Genomic DNA, 22,901 nt, shown 5'->3' with positions numbered 1-22,901 from the left:
CCATATTGCTTCTTTTGCTTTAGGAATTAAAGTATGTTACAGTATAATCCATTTTTGTATTTAAATTTATGGATGCAAACATTTGGAATTATGAATCTTGTTTAACCTTAAAAATAAATAGCAACACCTCTAAGAAAGAATGATAGAGTAGGAAAGATTTGGAACAATAAATATTTGGAATTAGATGGATAGTTACCAAGAGGTGACGCCTTCCACTTGTGTAGGAGTACCAAGATGCTGAGGCAACATGATTTTGTAAGGAGGCATCTGAGCACAGTTTTTACCAACACCACCACCACGTAGCAGCTTAAAAGGAGCAGGGAGACTGGAGGTTGCTGGAAATCCGAGAGTGCGGGAGAACATGTAGCTTATGAATTTGTGGGTGAATGTAGACTGTGGGTTCCACAAGGAGAAAGTAAATGGCTAAATCTAGAAGTAATCCAGAGGCTTTTAAATTTTATAGCTACTTTCTTACTGTCTATTTGTTTATCACAGTATGATACTGTCTCTTGAGGTTTTGCAAATGTGAGACTCCTGCCCATTTAAAAGAAAGCTACAAGATATTTTTCAAAACAGGTCTTTCTCTTGAGAGGTCTAGTAGGATGGTGAGGTGGATTGAGAGAAACAAAATTCTGATATTTTGGAGGGGGAGACATTTCAGGCTAAGTGAAAGTGAAGGTCGCTCAGTCGTGTCTGACTCTTTGTGATCCCATGGACTACACAGTCCATGGAATTCTCCAGGCCAGAATGCTGGTGTGGGTAGCCTTTCCCTTCTCCAGGGGATCTTTCCAACCCAGGGATCGAACCCAGGTCTCCTGAATTGCAGGCAGATTCTTTATCAGCTGAGCCACAGCTGGTGGCTTTTAGCCTTTCAGTCTAAAATCCCTCTGAAACTGACTTCCAGCTTGTTTCTGTTGTTGTTCTTGCTGCTTCATTTTGCCTCTCCTTAATTACAATCAATCAAAAATCATTTTATTTAGAAATCCAGCCTTTCTGTGATCATTGGAGTACATTCTACTGTATTAGAAACTCATTGTTCATACTGTGAGGACAAGAACATTTCAAGGGGAAAGAAAAGGTGTTTATTTTCTGTTCAAATAAAATACATGTTTCTCTCAAGTGGTGGAATTAAGAATTCGATGTTGGTTTGGTTTTTAGTTTTAAAGAAAGAAAAATTTTAATCAAATTTTATCATAATGAAGACCAGTTGCTATATTGTACAGTGAGTCAAATGCAAACTACTCAAAGCTATTTTTATATGACATTATTTTTATTGAATATAAATTAACCCAGACAAGTATAACTTTGAACTGCTGTTAAAACTGATGCATTAAAACAAATAGAATGTGAGTGATTACAAGAGTGATTTTATATTTATTTATAAGAGAGCTTACAGTGTAGGGCTTTAGAACATGGGCTTTATGGCAGACTGTCTGAACGTGTGTGTTAACTCTACCAGTTATTAGGTGATCTTGACTAAGTTACATAATCTTTCTTCAGTTTTCTTTTATATTTTGAAGATTGAAGTACTTAAAACACTACCCAACACATAATTGACATATTGAATGTCTATTCAATAAATATTAGGGCTTTAAAAATGAATAATATGTTGTGAAATTCATTAAAAACTTCATTTAAGCATTATTTATTGTGTTTAAGGCATATATATCAGAGCATCGCCACAGAGGGCCAGCCTTTGAGATGAAAAGGAATAAAGAGGGGAAAAATTAGTCTCTTCAGGTAACTAAATGCTGAGATAAAGATGTTTTAACCATGGAGTCAGTTTATAGTACATTAGTGCTGTAAACCACTATTCTGTTATATAATAAGACAAAAGCAGTTAAACATGCTTATATCATTTTTAAAGACATCATCTAAATATTTGAAAACATTGCAGTCACTTTTTTTTGCCAGTTCTCCTGATTTAATTTTTTTTTTTACTAGACTGACTTTTTGTTATCTAAATGCCAAGCATTTTGCAACTCTTAAACACATCATATTTTGCCTTAAAAATCTACTTATTTATATATAAATATTAACCTTTTTACTGAATTGTTAGCTTCTTGGAGTTAAGGATATAGTGTTATTTATCTAATACATTTTAGGTATCAGAAAAATTTTATTGAATTGGTTCTCCAAGCAGAAGTGTTTTGAAAGTAAAATAATTTTAAATGTTTTATTGAATAGACATGATAGCTTAAGATAGTCTTATTTGTTCTTACATATATTAATATGTTTATTTCTTTGTTTGCTTTTTTCTTTCTGGGCTGTAAAGATTTAATTATGATATGGGGAGTTAGAAAGGAGGAGATGATTTTAATGCTCACAAAGCATTCTTGATTTACTTCTGACATTTCTTCATCTCTTACAAGCTTTTCCAGAGGGTTATAAATACTGCTAACAAAGAACAAAGTATTTTACTATGGTAAAAATTATTTTAAAAAACAGACTTGGGGGTACAAAATTTAATGTATTGGAAGCAAGTAAAGGGAAAAGCAAGACTTTTCCCCTGAGATTTGAATTTCCAGTTAACTTTCCTTAGGCTTAATTTTTTAAAAATGAATTAATTACCAACTAAAATATTTGCTAGACTCTGCTGAGTAAAGAAGGAAAACTGCCTCTTTAATGGTTGATATGAGAGGAAATGAGAAAGAACAAGAAAGCCATTGTTTTTTATTCATTTAGGCTTTATGTATAAGTAAATATTTAAAGGTTTTTTTTTTTAAGTCCTTTAAAAAAAAAATAAAGTGTTAGTGGGACCATATGATTAAAAGGGAACTTCAAGAGTTGAACTTTTATACCCAGAATTTGACTATCACAGCATATGTGAAAAATAAACACTCTTCAAAGTGCTTAACGTCCTACAGCTAATTCCAGAAAATCTGCTGAGTACTACCCAGGATCCCCTGGCTTATCCTTACAGGAATTATCCTTCAATACACCATCAAAAGTAATTAACATCCAGAAACAACCATGGCAGGACTTCCAGAAAAATGGAGTAAGGAACTCAGCAGATTTTGTCCCAGCAAAACGACAATTTAAGAGGAGAAAATTAAAAATAAAATATCTTTTAAAATCTTTGGGAATCACCCTAAGAGCATACAGCAAGTGAAAAGCATTCATTTAAAAAAATCTACCAAATCTAGGTAAGAACAGTAAGTATTTGAGACATTGGAGCCACAACCTAATCTATGACCGCCCCATCACAGTGCTGTTACAGAAGCTCCATCCCCAGCATGTGTGGCCAAGAAGATGAGGTTCCCCTGTCCCCCTAACTCTCAGTCTAGGGCTGTAGTTTCACCCTGGAAGGGTAGGGCTTCTCATCCCTTCCCCCACTCCCCTCGCAGTTCCGTGTTACAGGAAGTCTGTTCCAGGTCGATGTGGCCAAAGTCTGTTCCCAGTCTTCCTTCCCCCAAGCAACCCGCACGCTGAGCCCAGCCGCTGAGAACGCGGAGGCCCAGTTCCCCTGGCCCACATCACTGGAGAGCAGAGGTCCCACACCGAGAGAAGCAAGCCGGCCAGGAGCTGCTCCCACCGCCAGTGCCTGCTTACGGAGCAGGGCTGACACTCTAGGAAACAGAGGCTCTGCCCCCAGCTCCCGTGCAGTGGGGCCGGCGTTCTGCCCAGGGGAAAGGCAGATAATAGAAATAAAGAGGTCTTTGGATCTGCCTAAGAGGACTGACTTCGTTGGGAAGAAAGAGTGGAGAACTCCATGCCTAATGGAGTGTTGAAACACCGCTAATGGTGGTGTTGAAACAGTACAGATCTTGCTGAAGCGCAATTAAAAGGAGTCTGCTAGTCCCATAATACATGAAAACAACAGAGCAGCCAGAAGTTTTACAGAAAGAACCAGGGAGAGTCAGCCATGAAGAACCCTCGTGGGCTCATAGTCACCTGTGAGGATCAGCACGGCAAGTGTGCATGCGTGAGGCTGCACCTACTTGGGAGCACTACAGCAGGATGTGGGGCAGACTTGAAAGCATTCCCTAGGCTGCACACAGACCCACCGACATAGGGCAGAAGCCTCAGTAAGAACAAGGGGCTTAATTACGACCTGTGACCAAACACTGACTGCACGGTACACTCTGCTGACCCAGGGATAGCTCCTAGGAAGCAAGCCTCAGGAATTTCACAATCCCCTGCGGCAGTCCAGAAAATGTATACATGCCCAAGGCTGTACCCTCTCGCGAGCAGTAAGTGTAGGCACCTCCACGCTACTAGTCCCTGGCTGAATGTAGGGCAAAGAAGTAAAGTCTCTGAACTATAATAGCAGTTTCCAATACAGCCAGTGGTGAAGAATAAAAATAATGGCTAAGGAACCATAAGCACAACCTCTAACCAATAAACGGCTACACTACCCCAGGGACAGCCTCTAGGTAATGAGAGTAAAAGATGAAAACAAGGGAGAAAACATGAATAGGAACATCAGAGGCTGCAGAATTAGTTCAGCCAAGTCACTAAACGAATAAGCAAACCAACACCACCACCACCTCCAGAGTAGTGGTAGGGGTCAGTATCTAGTGCTGCAAAAATATATCAGAAATGTCCAATTATTGAAAAAAGATTATGAAACATGGTATAAAAACAGGAAAATATGATCGCTCCATCTATAGGAAAAAAAGTCAGACAGTAGAAAATGTCTTTGCTAGGGCCTAATGATATACTTAGCAGACAAAGACTTCAAAACAGCTATTATACAGATATGCAACAAACTAAAGGAAACATGCTTAAAGAACTAAAGTATGATGACAGTGTCTCATCAAATAGAGAATATTAAGAGAAATTGTTTTTCTTTTTAATTAAATGGAAATTCTGGAGTTGAAAGTACACTAGCCCAAATGAAAATTGAGTAGGCAGAAGATAAAAATCAGTGAATTTGAAGTAGAGCAACAGAAATTATGCAACCTGAAGAATGGAGAGAGAAAAGAATAGAAAAAAATGAATAAAGCCTCAGAGAGTTGTGGAACATGATTAAACACATCAGTATACAAATAATAAGAATATTAGAAGAGACAGAAATATTCTATAGAATATGAGAAATATTCGGGACTTCCCTGGTGGTCAAGTGGTTAAAACTCCATGCTCCCAAAGCAGGGAGAGCAGGTTTGATCCCTGGTCGGGAAACGATGAGCTCCTCCATGCCGTGTGACATGGCCAAAAAATAAATAAACAGTAAGAATAATAAAGTAATTTTTTAAAAAATATATAAAAAATATTCTAAGATATAATGGCTTAATATTTTTATAACTTAATGAAAAGCATTAAGCTACACATACAAGAAATAACAATGAAATCCAGACACATTATGGTAAAAATATTGAAAGAGCATGAGAAAGTCTTGAAAGTGGCAAAAGAAGAAGAACTCATCACATCCAAGGAAACCCCAGTAAGGTCAAGTCGATGGCTCATCAGAAACTTGGAGGACAGAAGGCAATAGGACAACACATTAAAAGTGCTGAGAATAAAAACCTACTCACAATCCTATATCCAGCAAAATTATTTTTCAAAAATAAAAGTGAAACACATTCCCAGATAAAAACAGAATGTTTTGCCAAAACATCTGTCTTACAAGAACATTTAAAGGAAATTATAAGGATGAAAGCAGTTGATAGTGACAGTGCTTTGAATCTACGCACATAGAAAAAAAAGAGGATTGGTAAAGGCAATTATGTAGATAATTACAAAAGATAGTATAATAGCACATCTTCTCTTGACTGTTTTAAAAAAGCAATTGCATAAAATATATATATATATATATAATTATATTGTTGAGCCTATCACATACTGAAATATATTTGACAATATCAGCACAAGATACCAAGGTGGAAATAAAGTTGTGTTGGAATAAGGAAATGACACCAACTAGTAGCTCACATCCACAGGAAGGAATAAAAAGAACCAGAAAGGAAGGTGTTAAGAAGGCAGACTGTATACCAGCCAACAAAGAAGAAAGATTAGAAAACTATAAATGCCTGAAATATTTAGGATTTAAAATCAATAGAACCCATTGATAAATTGGATACAGGAAATTAGGAAAAAGAAGGCTTTGCAGATCATTCTTTGAGTTTCTGACTTGTAGAAATTAAGGATAGATTTTATTCCTGAGAATCTGTTCATTGAATGAAGACCAGTTTTGAGGAGGAAAATCAGGTTTGGCCTTGGCTGTGTAGAATATTGAAATACATTCAAGGTAAGTGCTGCTGTGGTACAAGCCGTCAGTCACTCTGTGCGACCCCATGGACTGCAGCCCGCCAGGCTCCTCTGTCCACGGGGGTTCTCCAGACAAGAACACTGGAGTGGGCTGCCATGCCCTCCTCCAGGGGATCTTCCCCACCTGGGGATCGAACCTGCATCTTTTAGGTCTCCTACACTGGCAGGTGGGTTCTTTACCACTAGCGCCACCTGGGAAGCCCATATTCAAGATAGCCAAATGTAAATGTTGAGAAGGCAGTTGAATATATGGTTTTAGAGTGCAGAAGAAAGGTCTGAGCTGGATATAATGTTTAAATAACTGATGTACTGGTGGTAATTGAAACTGTAAAATTTGAATGAGCTTATTTGGGAAGAAAATACGGAGAGAAAAGAGATGAAAGCTTAAGACGAGATGTTGAGTATTGATATTTAATAGCTAGGTTGAGGATGGTGAACTCACAAAGCAGACTGAGAAAAGCATGGCCAGAGAGAGAAAAATAGAACCAGAAGAATATAATACCATATAATTCAGAAGAAAAGAAAAAATTGTTGCTGTTCAGTCGCTCAGTCATACCCAACTCTTTGCAACCCCGCGCACTGCAGCATACCAGGCTTCCCTGTCCTTCACTGTTTCCCAGAGTTTGCTCAAATTCAAGTCAATTGAAACAGTGATGCCATCCAACCATCTCGTCCTCTGTTGTCCCCTTCTCCTTCTGCCTTCAGTCTTTCCCAGCATCAGGGTCTTTTCTAATGAGTTGGCTCTTCGCATCAGATGGCCAAAGTATTGTAGCTTCAGTTTTAGCATCAGTCCTTCCAATGAATAGTCAGGACTGATTTCACTTAGAATTGACTGACTTGATCTCCTTGCTGTCCAGGGAACTCTCAAGAGTCTTCTCCAAAACCACAGTTCAAAAGCATCAATTCTTTGGCGCTCAGCTTTCTTTATAGTCCAGCTCTCACATCCATACATGGCTACTGGAAAAGCATAGCTTTGACTATATGGACCTTTGTTGGCAAAGTAATGTCTCTGCTTTTTAAAATGCTGTCTAGGTTAGTCATAGCTTTTCTTCCAAGGAGCAAGCATCTTAATTTCATGGCTGCAGTCAGCATCTGCAGTGATTTTGGAGCCCAAGAAAATAAAGTCTGTCACTGCTTCCATTGTTTTCCCATCTATTTGCCATGAGGTGATGGGACCAGATGGCATGATCTTAGGTTTGTGAATGTTGAGTTTTGAGCCAGCTTTTTCACCCTCCTCTTTCAGCTTCATCAAGAGGCTCTTTAGTTCCTCTTTGCTTTCTGCCATAAGGGTGGTGTCATCTGCATATCTGATGTTACTGATATTTCTCCCAGCAATCTTGATTACAGCTTATGCTTCATCCAATCCAGCATTTCGCATAATGTACTCTGCATATAAATTAAATAAGCAGGGTGACAGTATACAGCCTTGACATAACTCCTTTCCCAATTTTGAACCAGTCCATTGTTCCATGTCCAGTTCTAACTGTTGCTTCTTGAGCTGCATACGAATTTCTCAGGAGACAGGTAAGGTGGTCTGGTATTCCCATCTCTTGAAGAATTTTCCACAGTTTGTTGTGATGCACAGAGTCAAAGGCTTTAGCGTAGTCAATGAAGCAGGAGCATGTTGGTCCTTTATTGGACCGGAACCTGGTGGTCTGGAGTCGACGATGAGAAAGTGAAAGAAGGAAAGAGGCTAATATTCCCTGGGTTACGCAGCCAGCCTTCGCACTCCAAGGAATCAGCCAGAAAGAGAGAGAGAGAGAAAGACAGACACAGGGACCCAAGCTCTGATGGAGCAAAGGTGTTTTAATCAGCATGGTGTGGGCATATATACTGTCTTACAAGGCAGTTATTCTCAGCCAAGATAAAGATTAAAATTCCAGACTTATAAAACATAAGGCGATCCATATTAAAGAGAGAGAGTTGTAAACAATCACTTTTACTGTATAGTTGATAAGAAGGAAGATGGTACTTATCACCATATTGGAAAACTAACGAAGGAAATGCCTGGATTCCTCAGCCCTGGGGAAAGGCTTGCCTTTCCTCTTAACTCCTGAATATTCAGGAATTAATAAGGAACAGAGGATTCCTGACAGATCCAAAACAGCACACAGGAAGCCTCCTGTTAAATGCTTCCTGACAGAAGTAGATGTGCTTCTGCTTAGAAGTTGAATCAAATGAGAACTGAAAAACTTTGTCTTGTTTTGTTTTTTGTTTTTGGCCATGCTGCACAACTTGTCGGATCCTAGTTGCCTGACCAGGGACTGAACCTGAGCCCCCAGCAGTGAAAGCACGTGGTCCTCACCACTGGACTGCCAGGGAATGCCCCCTAAAAATCTCTTAGTTTACTGATATGGCAGTTTATTGGTAATCTTTACAAGACCTGTTTTGGTGGTGTAAAAGAACAGAAGCCAACAGAAGTTGAGGTCTGATTGGAAGATTGTTAGGAGCAATTCTCCATGGGTCTCTTGCATTGAGAACTTTTGTTAAGGACTGTTTTTCAAAGATATTTGCTAAATGAACAGACTTGGAAGATAGGAATAGTGTCTCCTTTCAGAGTAGAGGACAGATTGTTTGCCACCCAGTGTAATAAAGATGATGTCTCCCCCGGGACAAACGTCAGGCAGATTTGCTTACAGCCCATTATAAAAGGTGAGAGTTCCCTAAGCTCAAAGTCCCTCAGCTGTGACAGAAACACATTGCATGCCGCATCTTCTTGGCCACTCTGTCACCCTGTGGGACTTAAAGAGAACTAACGTCAGCATGAAACTCAGGCTGCTCCTTGTGGCATGAGTAGTGAAATCATTTGTCTGTGACCCCAGAGATCTGTGTCTGACACCAAGATGGGGATCCTGACTTGTAGGATGAAACAGGAATCCCCAGTCCCAGGCCTCAAAATGGGAGGTGAGCGGTGGGCCAGTGAGTGAGGCTTCGTCTGTGCTTACAGCTGCTCCCCGTCTCCTGCATTATCAGCTGAGCGCCGCCTCCTATCAGATCAACAGTGGCATTAGATTCCATAGGAGCATGAACCGTAACCCTGAAGTCAAGGCAGAATATCCTGAGATTGCCACAAACTAGAAATAAAGCTCACAGTAATAGAGTGTGCTTGAATCATCCTGGAACCATCCCTTCCCCACCCCAGCCCTGGCCCATGGAAGAATTGTCTTCCATGAAACCAGTCCCTGGTGCCAAAAACGTTGGGAGCTGCTGGGGTAAAACATCAGTCCCTTCACAGTTCCTGACAAAGATAAAAAAAATGGGAACAAGCAGAGTGAATTGTTTCAAACAGCTTGGTTATGAAGACGAAAAGGCAAGGCAGAGCTAGTGGCATTAATGGAGGAAAATCTAAGCATGTATAAATACTGATGAGAAGGAGCCAGCAGAGGGAAAGACTGAAGATACATGAGACAGAGGGGTAACGGGAAAGGAGTGCTTCCTTATTTCTTTATTCCTAACATAAGAGAATAAAAGAAATGGACATAAACTTTGGTAGCTGATACATTTAGTATCACAAAGTTAAGGAAATTCTCTGACTTCTCTTTTTCCTGAGAAATAGGAGGTCAAGTAATTTGCTGGAGGAGAGGAAGAAAGAGAGAAGTAGGAGGCAGTTGAAGATTTTTAAGAGAGATCTGAAATAGCCCTGTGTAGAGAGCAAAAAAAAAAAAAAAAAAAAAAAAACAACGTTGAGCAGAGAAATGAAATAGGAATGTACTTGAAGATCTGTTTAGGGTTGTCATAAACTGTTGGTGCCCTATGGTATAACTTTCTCTAATACCACAGGTACTCCGGTACAGACATAGAAAATAATTCTTACTCCAAGATTAGGGTTTCCCTGTGAGACAATGGAGTTTTAAATTTTAAAGAGATTTGAGTCATAGAACTCAAGCTGAAGGAGAAAAGTGAAGAAGGAAGAAAGTAAGTGTAAGTGAATGTAAGTGAAGTCGCTCAGTCATGTCCGACTCTTTGCGACCCCATGGACTGTAGCCTACCAGGCTCCTCCGTCCATGGGGTTTTCCAGGCAAGAGAACTTCAGTGGGGTGCCATTTCCTTCTCCAAGAAGGAAGAAAGCTAGTGAATTAAGAGAAGTTAGAGACCAGACTACAATCCCAGTAAAGTTGTAAAGAAGTCAGTGGGAGTACAGGTAGTCCCTGCTTTCAAAAATTTGCTTTGCACCACTTCACTTTTATGAAACTTTGTACCTGTCTTTTGATTAGCAGAGAAATCCAAAGAGGATTTTTTCTTATAAGAAAAAAAAAAATGTAAAGCAAAAACAGCATTCAGCTTTTGTTTGCAGTGAACTGTTAGAGGCAGCACACATCCCAAGTAGCTAGAGTGACCACGCCAAGCTCCTTCCTCAGGAGCTACACTCAGCATCAGGCCACCAGTGCTTTGAATTGTGTCTGTGAGCATCTGTGCTTTTTCTCAATTTGTTTTGTGTATCTATTATTAACACCAAGATGTGCCCTAAGATAATTGCTTCTTTGCTTTACACCACTTCAGTTTACTGAAGGTTTCATAGGAACACTCTACTTTTGGATAGCAGGGAAAACCTAGAGTTGAATAAACAGGTGAAAGGAGAAGAGGTTGCAGCAAGATTTAGGAGTTGTTCATTCATTCGTTCATTTCTTCATTCATTTAATAAGCCTCAGTTCACAGGTTACCATGTGCTATTGGTCTAGTGGTTAGGATTCAGCACTCTCACCAGCGTGGCCTGGGTTCAATTCCCAGTTAGGGAAGACCTTCTTCTGGGTTTCCCTACTGGTTCAGCTGGTAAAGAATCTGCCTGCAATGTGGGAGACCTGGGTTCACTCCCTGGGTTGGGAAGATCCCCTGGAAAAGGGAATGGCCACCCACTCCAGTATTCTGACCTGGTTGGAAAGAGTCGGACACAACTGAGCAACTTTCACTTCACTTCATCCAAAAATCATTCCCCTTTTGCTCACTGTGCATTTATAAGTTTACCTTCTCAGTTATGATTTCCATGGACTTGGGTTATTGAGGCTGGCTCTGCTTGACAGCTCGGGAAGGTTAACCTAAAGTAGCAAGAAGAAATTAGCATTTTAGTCTTTACTCTTTATTCTTTTGTGTTATCTGAATACAATCACCATTTACCCATTTTTATTTATTTATTTTTTAATTGGAGGAAAATTGCTTTACAGTGTTTTGTTGGTTTATTCTTGTATAGTTTTTAAAAACTTTCAGGAAGCTATATCCAAAATTTTCTACTTGCCTAACCCCATTATTATTTTTTAATATTATTAATATATTCTTCATGTTAATTATTGCTAGTAACAATAAAACCAAATTAATGAGGAAGTTCTTGAGCACTATAATTAAGAACACAGGGCTTTGAAATTAGCTAATAATACTTATTATAATAAATAATGATTAAATAGCATAATGAATATAAAGCACTTAACACAGTATCTAGCATATAGTAAACATTCAGTTAATGGATGCTATTACTAGTTTTCTTTTTTTTTGCAATGCCATGAGGCATGCCTGATCTTAGTTCCCCAACCAGGGATTGAACTCATGCTCCCTGCGTTGGAAGGGTGGAGGTTTAACCACTGGACCACCAGGGAAGTCTCTAATGGTAGCTATTACTGCTTTTATCATCATCATCATCTGTAGTCAGAACTCTTAGTTCCAAGGGACAAAAATTCAACTTTTACTAGATTTTGCAAAATAGGAATTTATTGGCTCATGTTATTTTTAAAAAACAAAACAAACAAAAAACAGAGGTAGATGCCCTAGCTGGATTCAAGTATTCAAACAATATCTACCATGTCATTTCTTGGCTTTATTTTATATTGACTTCATTCATAGCAAGCTTCCTCCTCATTGTAATAAGATGCTCTATACCTTAGCAGCTAACCAGTTGGGGAGGGGGGGATGCCTGTTTATCAGTAGTTGCAGCAAACGTCTTAGGTAGAACTCTCATTGGCCTGCCTTGGGTTCTATGCTCATTCCTTAACTAATCATGTGCTCAAGGAAATGAAATATTCTGAGTGACCAGGCCTGGAACTTGGGGATGGGCACACACTCTACCAGAACACAGGAACCAAGAGTGGGTGGGGGAGTGTTTTCCCAAAGTTAAATCAAGATGGTATCAATAGAAGAAAGTAGAATAAAAACCAGACAGGCAAAACCAGCAGACTTCCAATATTACACTCGGAAAAAACAGTTGAAAGTGAATCTTGAGTTGTTACCCACTCAGTGAAAACCTGTTTATAGAATGTAGCTTGTACTCTTCTTAAAGTGAATAAGCAGATTCTGCCATACTAATGTGCACAGATTGTTCCATAGATAAGGCTGTGCCATAGGAAACATCCCACCTCAACTTCTATGTAATTAAATTGTCATAACACATGAAGAAAAATACAACTGAATTTAATTATCACAAGAAAGATGGTCACTAAGGTATTAGGCAGCATGTTACAGTAGAGAGAGAACAGAAGTAAAAACAATCACAGGACATAATTTCTACCAAAAATGTAGTAATAATATTAGTTACCGTACATTGAGTGGTTTTTGTATGTATTCTAAAGTTTATCTGTTTCCTCATTATCACGCTGTATGAGGTAGATAGTGATATGCTCCTTTTATACCTGGGGAAACTGACAGTCGGTGGTTAAGTAATTTGCCTCGTATACATGACAGAGAAAGATTTGAATCCATCCTGCTTGCTTCCAAAGTCTTTGTTTTTGGTTAATAAAGCTGTGTGATTTAACCTCTGATTTCTTCTTTCTGAAGTAAGAGACTTTAATTACCTTTAAAGATTCTTTGCTCTCAAAAATCCTATGATTATTTCAGGGCTCACCTTTAATTTCTCATCACTAATTTTGCATATTTTAAGAGATTTTCAGTCAATTATACACTCCTATGTCATTAATTATGGACAAAATAATATCACTATTTAATGTGCGTGTCATGGTCTGTACTATTATATGATCATGAAGTAAACTGTCATTTGATAAATGTTCTTCCATTGGGACCTCACATACAAAGAATAAAATCTGGCAAAGACACAAAGTGATTATGTTAAAATGGGGGTAAATGCCATCTGCATTTTCGTATTGGTGTGTTTTATGTGTGAAGTGTTTTGTGTGTGTGTGTGTGTGCGCGCGTGTGTATTTGGTTGGTTGGTTTGGGTTTTTGCCTTATTGCAATTCTGCCAAGCATATCTCCTCATTCTTGCTTGGAGTCTCTTTTTTTCACATTTGAATCTGAATTCTAGTCAATACTGAATGGACTATAAAAAGATTTACTAAACTGCTGCAAATAGCTTTACCTTGTTTAAATTTTTATATAAGACAAAATTAAAATTTGAGCAATTTTATGCTTGATAAAACTCACCTTCAAGTATGCTATAAACTGGAAAAAGATGTAAAGCACAGAAAGACACTGATGTTCATTTCACTCTGTTAAATGTGCCCTTTCTGTGAAAAATGACAACGTGTTTACGTAGTTTTTCTTTTTTCAGAGGTCAAATACGTAAAATTTCTCTGAGAGCGTAGCGGCGTTACACAGATGTTAGCTCTTACTAATACGGTACCTGGAGGGGGTATAACACAGGGATTTCTGGTGTGGCCGCTGGAGGAAGAATGTCTGAGTTCCTGTCGTAGCTCCTTCAGTTACTAAGTGCAAGTCAAGGGCCAGACATTTAACTCCTCTGAAACTTAGCTTCCTTATCTGCAAATGGGGAAAATAACAGTGCCTCCCTCACAGCCTGTTGGAAAGACGAAACAAGAAAATGCATGTACAACACAGTGCCTGCCACGTGTTCACTGTTCTACTATACCACTGGTAATGCTACCGCTACTGCCTTCCTCTGGAAATTAGAGACCTCTGAGTAAGTCAGGACTTCAGAGCTCAGCTGTTCTTATGAGCCTCTGCTCTTAAAATACAGTTGTTTAGGAATTGAACTAAGCATGTAAATTTTAGCTAACAGCTATCATATTTTACAATCTCTCTAGAATTTATTTATACATATTTGAACAAATTCACAGATGTACTCATGGCAAAATAAAATAATTGATGTTTATAAATTTTGTTTTTATTTTTGAGGAGTTTTTTGCCTAATATGTCATTACTATAGAATATTTCTATTGTTCATTCAACACATATTTATTATGAGCCTGCTAAGGGCCAGGCACAATGCAGTATAATAAGTACTCTTGTTTGAACTTATATGGTTCTTTTCTTCAATGGCCTTACCCTTCCTATCATAGATAGTGACAGGAAATAGATATATAAAGAAATAATTTTAAAATTAAATATTGAGGTGGGTAGAATAATGGTTTCTCCCCCCTCAAAGATGTCCACATCTTAATCCTTAGTACCTATAAATATGATATCTTACATGGCAAAAAAGATTTTGTAGATATGATCAGATTTAAGGACTTTGAGATGGGAAAATGAACCTGGATTATCTCAGTGGACTAAACTTAATCACAAGGGTCCTTAAAAACAGAAAACTTTCCCCTGTTATTGTCAGAGGAAACAGTTAACTACAGAAGGATGGTCTGAGAGTTTCATTGTTGCTGGATTTGAAGGTGGAGGAAGGGGACTAGGAGCCAAGCAAGAGGGACACCCTCTAGCAGCTAGAAAAAGTAAAGAAATGATTCTCTACTTGAGCCTCTGAAAGAAACAAGTCTGCCAATTTTGACTTATAACCTGCAAAACAGGTTAGAAAAAAGTGATACATTTGTGTCATTTTAAGTCACTAAGTCTGTAATAATTTCATATGGCAGCAATAGAAAGCTAATTCAAACAATTACTTAAGGTCTGTCTGTGGAGAAATAGTTCTTCTGTTTCTCCTAAAGTGTTAAGAATCACTTTCCAAAGTTGTATCAGAAGAGCTTCAAAGAATTTTCCCCAGAAGACACTCAGAAGTCATCATTCCAAAGTAGATCACATGCCCTTTCCAAGGCCAGCTTCTCATAAAGGGCAGGGGATTACTCTTAGACTTGTCATCTCTGAAGCTATAGATGGGGTTTTCCTCAGGTAAAGAATGTGGACTAGATTAAGGTTTGGACTGGATTAAGGATTACGGAAAGAATAAGTGGATCTTAATAATATCCACAACAAAACATACTGATAATTCCATAAAAATCTATAATTGCTTTGAGATTACAATTATAAATTATACTTTGGAAAAAATAAGTCCATCTTTTTGTTTGGCAAGAAGTGGAGCAGGTAGAAAGTCTATCTAAAGATATTGCTGTAAAGCTTGGCAGTCACAAGATAAATTCTCCCCATTTATTCAACAAATATTTACTGATACAGAAAACACTGCAGTGATATTGACTGTAATGTCAGTGATTTAAGAATGTTGCCTGTTTTCTTTTCCTAGGGTTATCTGAACCTTTATCCAGTTCTTTGCTGAATATCGTTGATGTTCCCACAGAACTTTATTTGTGAAGATATGCCACTTTTAGGCATTTTTCTGGTGACTTTACTTTTTTCTTCTCCTTCAGATTGCCCAGATAAATGCTTCAGCAAGGTGGCAGATTTTTAGTAATTATTTTATCTGGTTGATAGGTACTTAGGGGTTCATTGTACTATTTTCTCTAATTTTGTGTTTGAAATTTTTCATATTAAAAAAAAAAAAGAAGAACAACAAGCAGGCTGCCGCAGCCACAGCACCCCCAGGCCAGTCTTTCTGGGCCTCCCATTTCTAGTCCCCGTCCCCCTAGCTGCTCCCCGGATCTCACGCTGCTGCCTCTCCACCTGGCCTTGAGGAGTTAACTGAGCAATGCAACACCTACTTCTTCCCCTGAAAAACCCACAAACAGTTTGTAGAAGAATTTAAAGTGAATCTTCAGAAAGAACTGTTTTAGATTAAGGTACTGGCTTTGTACTAAAACCACAAAATACTGAAAAAGGTTTTAAAAGCTTTAGTAACAACAGAAGACCCCAAGTACAATAAGTGCATAGGTTAAAAGAAATTAGAGGTAATAAAAAAGAAAAAAAAAAGCTAAATAAAAAAATAAAGAGGCCAAAAATGGTACCAGCAATGCTAGACATTGGAGTAGAAGAGAAAGTTGAGGGACCAGAAGAATTATAAATTAAATCAGGAACTCCTTGAGTTCTATCCTAAAGAAAAGAAAGCCTTAATCTCAGGTAAGACCAAGATTTTTGTTTTTCTTTTTTAATAATAGTGTATTATCGTGGAGCACGTTAAAAAGTGTGAGAAGCTAAGAAACATAAAATTGATCACAGCACATCAGTGAAGGAAAATATAGTTCAGAAGTTAAAATACAAAAAATAAGGAAAGGTTAACAAATAAATTATAATTCATGAGTATAATTCATGAGTATATTATCAATATCAAAAAGGATTCATATAAATCCCATTTTATGGATTAGAAAACTGAAGCTCAGGAAACTGAAGTAGTTTGATCAAGGTCATTCAGTTTAAGTGTTGGGAACCTAGATTTGAACTCTCCAGATATCTCAACAACATTTTGTTTTTCTCATTCTTTTTTTGGTAGAAATTACAAGTCAAAAGTAATTTATTAAATTATATGTATAAATTAACTCAAAAATAATTCTGGCTTAAATTTACATACATTTAACAATGATGCCCCCTGAGTCTCATTTTTTCATTACATCAATGTTACTGTGTACTCAAAATAAATTGCTATTATATGGGAAAACACCACCTTAAAGTAAAACACTTTAAGTGAAACCCTTCAGTAAAACACTAAAAATCATTTTGTCTGACTATTGCACATAGAAGTTATATTTTTGCATTTTTTCCTTATATATGTAAACTATTAGGTAGGATAAAAAGTAAGGCATTTTTAAATGAAAAAATATTTTTAGTTATTTACTTACTGATTACTGTAATGATTAAGTTTTGGTTTCTAATAAAGGAATCTAAGTTTGATTCATGTGTTTGAAATGTGTCTCAAGTTAAGTTAATTAACTACTTTCTGGCCTAGACAGCCTACTTAGTAGCTTTTAATACTTACTTGTTATCATATGAAATGCTGTACCCAAAGTCTTCTTTTTAAACATGAGTAATTTTCTATCTTGCACCTACTATGAGCAAGTATATGTTCAATAAATAATTACTGATTTGAATCATCACGCCTAAAAGAGATTAGGTTTAATAAATTATAATTACAACTATGTCACTGTGACATAGTTTTTCTTTTGTGACCAAATTAGGCGCTAGTGAAAAGAGAGAAACTATAGCAATTATTTTAGCAAAGATAAGTTAATACAAAGAATTGTTAAGCAGGCATTGAAGAACAGGAAAGGCAAAAACATGGAGGCAGTGATAGTCAAAAGATGTAAAAAATACCAACATGAGGAGAGGGTGTGGAGAAAAGGGAACCCTCTTACACTGTTGGTGGGAATGCAAACTAGTACAGCCGCTATGGAAAACAGTGTGGAGATTTCTTAAAAAACTGGAAATAGAACTGCCATATGACCCAGCAATCCCACTTCTGGGCATACACACTGAGGAAACCAGATCTGAAAGAGACACGTGCACCCCAATGTTCATCGCAGCACTGTTTATAATAGCCAGGACATGGAAGCAACCTAGATGCCCATCAGCAGATGAATGGATAAGGAAGCTGTGGTACATATACACCATGGAATATTACTCAGCCATTAAAAAGAATTCATTTGAACCAGTCCTAATGAGATGGATGAAGCTGGAGCCCATTATACAGAGTGAAGTAAGCCAGAAAGATAAAGACCATTACAGCATACTAACACATATATATGGAATTTAGAAAGGTGATAACGATAACCCTATATGCAGAACAGAAAAAGAGACACAGAAATACAGAACAGACTTTTGAACTTTGTGGGAGAATGTGAGGGTGGGATATTTCAAAAGAACAGCATGTATGCTATCTATGGTGAAACAGATCACCAGCCCAGGTGGGATGCACGAGACAAGTGCTCGGGCCTGGTGCACTGGGAAGACCCAGAGGAATCGGGTGGAGAGGGAGGTGGGAGGGGGGATTGGGATTGGGAATACATGTAAATCCATGGCTGATTCATATCAATGTATGACAAAACCCACTGGAAAAAAAAAAAAAAAAATACCAGCATGATAAGCATTACCTGGAAACTTGTTAGAAGTGCAGATTCTCAGACTCCAAGCCCCTATTGTGGCTTACTGAATCAGAAACCCTGGCAGTGGGCTTTCAAAGCCCTCCAAGGAGTCTAATGTAAAAGTTTAAAAACCACTGCACTAAGGTAGGCTAGAGTGCCACAGATAGTAACACCAGGAAGCAGCCGCCACTCCTGGGCCTGAGGAAGCAGAGAAGAGAGAGAGAATTACTAAAACTGAGAAAACTGGGGAAGGCCCCATCACACGCAGCTGAAACTCAGACTTCGAAGAACCAATCGCTGCTCGCCTGGTACTGGTGTTTCTGAGCTCAAAGGAGGAACACCATAGACCCTGGGAACCAGAAATCTGAGGGAAAGGAACCCACAGGTTTGATCTGGTGTCTTGGGAAGGCACATTGAAAGAGTTTCTGCAGGTGTTGGGAAGTCACTAAACTGAAATCAGTGGCTGCTGCCAGAAGGACCTACTACTGCCTGAGTGAACTGTCACTGGAGTGAGACCGGGAGGCTCAAGAAACCCATGAGAGGCGAACAGGAAAGAGCAAGTCCCGTCCTCCTCCTCTTGGTGTGCGGTGTCTCTGGTTCCTCTACTGGCAGAGCCTAACGGAGCCAGATGTGTTCGTAGAATTTCACAGAGTGGGGTTGAAGCTGAGAGATTGTAGCTTAATATCTGTCTACTAGAGATAGTAGTATAAAGACCCTAATTGTAGTAAGACTGAGAGGTAATAGAAATACCACATAATTTTTGGTATGTGTAATTGGGTACACATGGACATTTTCTGGGGAACTGATACCTAGATAAACTTTTAGGCTTCCTATACAAAACTATTCCTTTGTGGAAGTTTCTCCTGATGCGATTAATAAGCATTTAGGACATCAAGGACCTACACTGAATTCTTCTTAGCTTCCCAGCCAAAATTGAAAGATCACAGCCATAATAGCTGAGAATTGTTCAACAGTAGCAGCAAGCTCTGTTCCGGAGAGATGAGACTGGGTCCTTGAAGTCTTAGTGTCAAAGGAATGGACTGAAAAGAAGCTTACTTATAGCAGGACAGAGCAATCCAGAGCCTGCCTCAGAACAGGAGATTGGTATAAAAAGGTTGTTCTGTAATCACAGTCATTGATAAGAAAAATATGAACATGATTTTTCACTTAATAAGTTTTGTGCAATTCCAGGGAACTAGAAAATGAATGGAAATTATCAGCTACTTCCTTCATCTTGTAAATCAGTGTTCTAGTAGTTGAGTGTCCAGTCAATGTCAAGGCCACACAAATCAATAAATCCGTGCTTTCCATATTCTTGAAAGGTAATCACAGTCACAGCTGTTCTGGGTGACAATCAAAAGGAACATTCCCAGGTATTATTGAATGGTTATCAGAAGTATGCCCAGTACATACTCTGGAAGATAAAGAACTATGAAATGGTCATTACTCTTAAAAGACCTTCACCTGTTTCTCATTTTATGTTTATATTTTGTCTTGTTTTTGTTTTCCAAAGGATATTGAAGAGTCACAAAACCACACTGGCGAGCCTGTTGGAGATGACTACAAAAGGATGGGGACACTTTTTGGTGAACTGAACAAAAGCCTCGTCAACATGGGCTTCACAAGGATGTATTTTGGAGAACAAATTGTAGAACCAGTAATAGTCATCTTCTTTTGGGTTATGCTGTGGTTCCTTGGCCTACCAGCCCTTGGACTAGTTGCTATTCTTTGCCTTGTCATTATTTATGTGCAGCAGTAAAATATGGCCAAATGAACTATCGTTTGACATTTGGTAGCCAGATACATAATTAGTGAAGTTATATATTTCACTACATAAAGGCTGAAAAGTTTGCCTTGTTTCAAATTGTGTGTTGTTGTTTTGCAATTAAATTTGTAGGTTAATGTTTAAAATTAAATTCACTCGATTTTAAGAGGGTTGAACATATATATAGTAGCTTATTCATAACTCTTGTTTGACTACTGTGATCTGTGCCCACTTTTAAATACTTCTATTCCCATGCCAAACCTTAAATAACACCAAAAAGTGAGCAGGGAAAATAGGATACAAAATTCAAATCAGACAATATAGATCTTGTAAAAGCTCTAATAAAACATTTTAGAAGAAAAAGCATGAAACAAGGAGCAAAAAATTTTAACTGGAGAATTGCTCCTCACTTACCCAACCAAATAAATCCATATTTTCTGGGAAATAACTTGAGTTTCCACTGTCCCTGCTCAGCCAAAACTAATGTAAATGACAACTTCTATACACTACCTTAATATTTTGATGAAAATCAGTAAAGCTAGCACATTTTCTAAAGATTGAAAAGAAATATATTTATTATAACTGAGGAAACTTCCCAAGTTAAATGTAACTTTTTTATAATGTAATACTTGGGCTTGGAATCACTTCAGTATATCATTTGGAATTTTAGACAATTTTGGTGCTAATTAGTTTTTGTGAATATTTAAAGTATCATAAGCCAGGTCCATAGTTGACTGTACCCCATAGTAATGAATATTTTCCTTGTATTTTTTCCTAGATAAACATTTTCAGTGTATTTTTTTCAGAAATTTACATTTTTATAATTCTTTTATAGCAATTAGTCTAAGATTTTAAAAATCTATTTCCTATCTTGACATGGATTTTCCCCCCAAAATTGATTTGTATTATGGCTAAAATTCTTTATTATTCATTTTTTTTTAAAGAAAAAGCTCATTTTCTTTAATATCTGTATTAGAAAGTACAGTATTACAATATAAAACCAAATGCTTAAATTTGGAACTCAGCAGCCAATTGTATCATATTCCTCTGCTGAAGTCAAGTCAGTAATTGGCCAGGCATGTTATTAATGTGTCTTATTTCAACACTTTGGGGTTTTATATTGAAAAATAGCATTTCTTTAAACATATTTAGAAAATGAAAAATGGCTTACTGATATTTTGGATTTTGTTAAAAAATCTAAAATCTTTATACTTTGGTCTAAAAAACTTTCTATGTAGACAAAGGATAGGTAGTTGAGATAATTATCTAGAAATTTCAGTTAAATAGAGGAAGATAGAGCAATGGGTCATTTTTATCTTTGGCAGGGTAATAACTAAAGTGTGTAAAATGTTTACTGTTCTACTTTATAAAGTTTTTACCCAATCCTGTTTTTAAAATTTATTCTGTATGTCCTCAGTGTCTTCTATCCTGAAGCAGAAAAATGATGAAAATGTTCAATTTAGATTTCTAAAATTAGATTATCCTGAACAACAGTACCAATCAGAGGGCACTAAAAAATATTATTCCTTTGTGTAAATACAGATCTTTTAAAGTTTGACTTTGAAAAAAGACTTTGTACTCTATCATTGTGTTTTTACTGGGTTTGCAATATTTTTAATAGTAACCTTTATGAACCTGGCATAAGTGCAAGTTATTTGAAAAGGTGTCATTATTCATGTCCAGTAGAGTTGCAAGGTTTTCAGTAGAAGTCATGAGATTTTGTATATCTGCATTCAATATGAAAAAGTGTATTTCTTTGTAATACTACTAGAAGTTTTAATTTCCTTTTGGAATGTAAAAAAGAAATAGTATGCATAATAATAGCTCTGGTTCCACCAGTGCCTAATATTGAAAATATTTTTTAAAGTAATTTTTAATTGTCAAATACTATGCATCTGTACACTGCTGTTAATAGGATGTATATTAAATTCTATAAAGAAATGAGATATTTTGATGCTATCTTTTCTGCATATATTATTAGAAGAGCATACCAACAAATCATTTGCTTTAATAGGGAAAAAACAAACTTTGCTCATTTGATGGAAATAAAGTATTTTATGAAAGATATTAGAATGCAAATTATACTGATGTCTTGAAATAAAAAGAAACTGGTCATTTCTTTGGTTCATGGTATAAGGAATTAATTCAAAAACATTCTCAATCATTTCAATCTCAGAAGCCAATTTTAGAAACTACTATTGTTATGAATAAAGAGATAGAAATTATAGTGCTACATTATTAGATTTGTGTATGTATATACCACTCATACCTTAATTCAAAAGGAAAAGGTCAAGACCTATAAGTAAACTGACTGTAGATGAATAAATCCATTTTCACTAAAGGAAAAAGTAAGTTTTGTAGATTTCAGTTGTCTCATATGCTGAACTGTTATATACAAGGTATTTTTCCATTCCTGGCCACCAGTCAGATCATTTCTTAGTTCACTAGTGTGCTGGAGCCAGCTTACACTGGCTTGCAAAAGCCAACTGTATACATTTAATCCCTCTTTGCCTTCAGTGACATCAAGTTGGTAGCCTGACACTGAATATGGGGGGAGTATTTACACTATAAAAATTGGCAAACACAACAAATCAGGGCTCTTTTTTGGTGGGAAGCCAGTTGTTAAACATGTATCATCAGCACATCACTGATTAGCCACTCTAGAGGCCACATTTCCATTTCTACTCCTACAAACATAAAGGAAGCATATCAAGGCAAATCCCCACAGACCCATCCAAAATTGCATTTGAATCTTTTCCATGTGGGAACTATGGACCATAGTTGTCTTCTGACCAAAGTGTGTCTCTATTTAATCACATGTTTTGATCAGAGAAAATCTTTCT

General features: G+C 37.3%; 1 protein-coding gene across 1 annotated transcript in view; it reads left to right on the top strand.

Moving 5' to 3' along the window:
* FAM241A (family with sequence similarity 241 member A) overlaps positions 1–22,177 on the top strand; it is a 41,101-nt gene extending 18,924 nt beyond the window's left edge. The window contains exon 2 of the mRNA XM_061164207.1: positions 19,807–22,177. Coding sequence (XP_061020190.1) covers positions 19,807–20,052 — 246 coding nt within the window. The 3' untranslated portion in view covers positions 20,053–22,177. The remainder of the gene's footprint in view (positions 1–19,806) is intronic.
* The last annotated feature ends 724 nt before the right edge of the window (positions 22,178–22,901 follow it).

Source organism: Dama dama, chromosome 17 (genome assembly GCF_033118175.1).
Source record: "Dama dama isolate Ldn47 chromosome 17, ASM3311817v1, whole genome shotgun sequence".
Lineage (NCBI taxonomy): Eukaryota > Metazoa > Chordata > Mammalia > Artiodactyla > Cervidae > Dama > Dama dama.
This window is presented reverse-complemented; position numbering and strand designations above follow the sequence as displayed.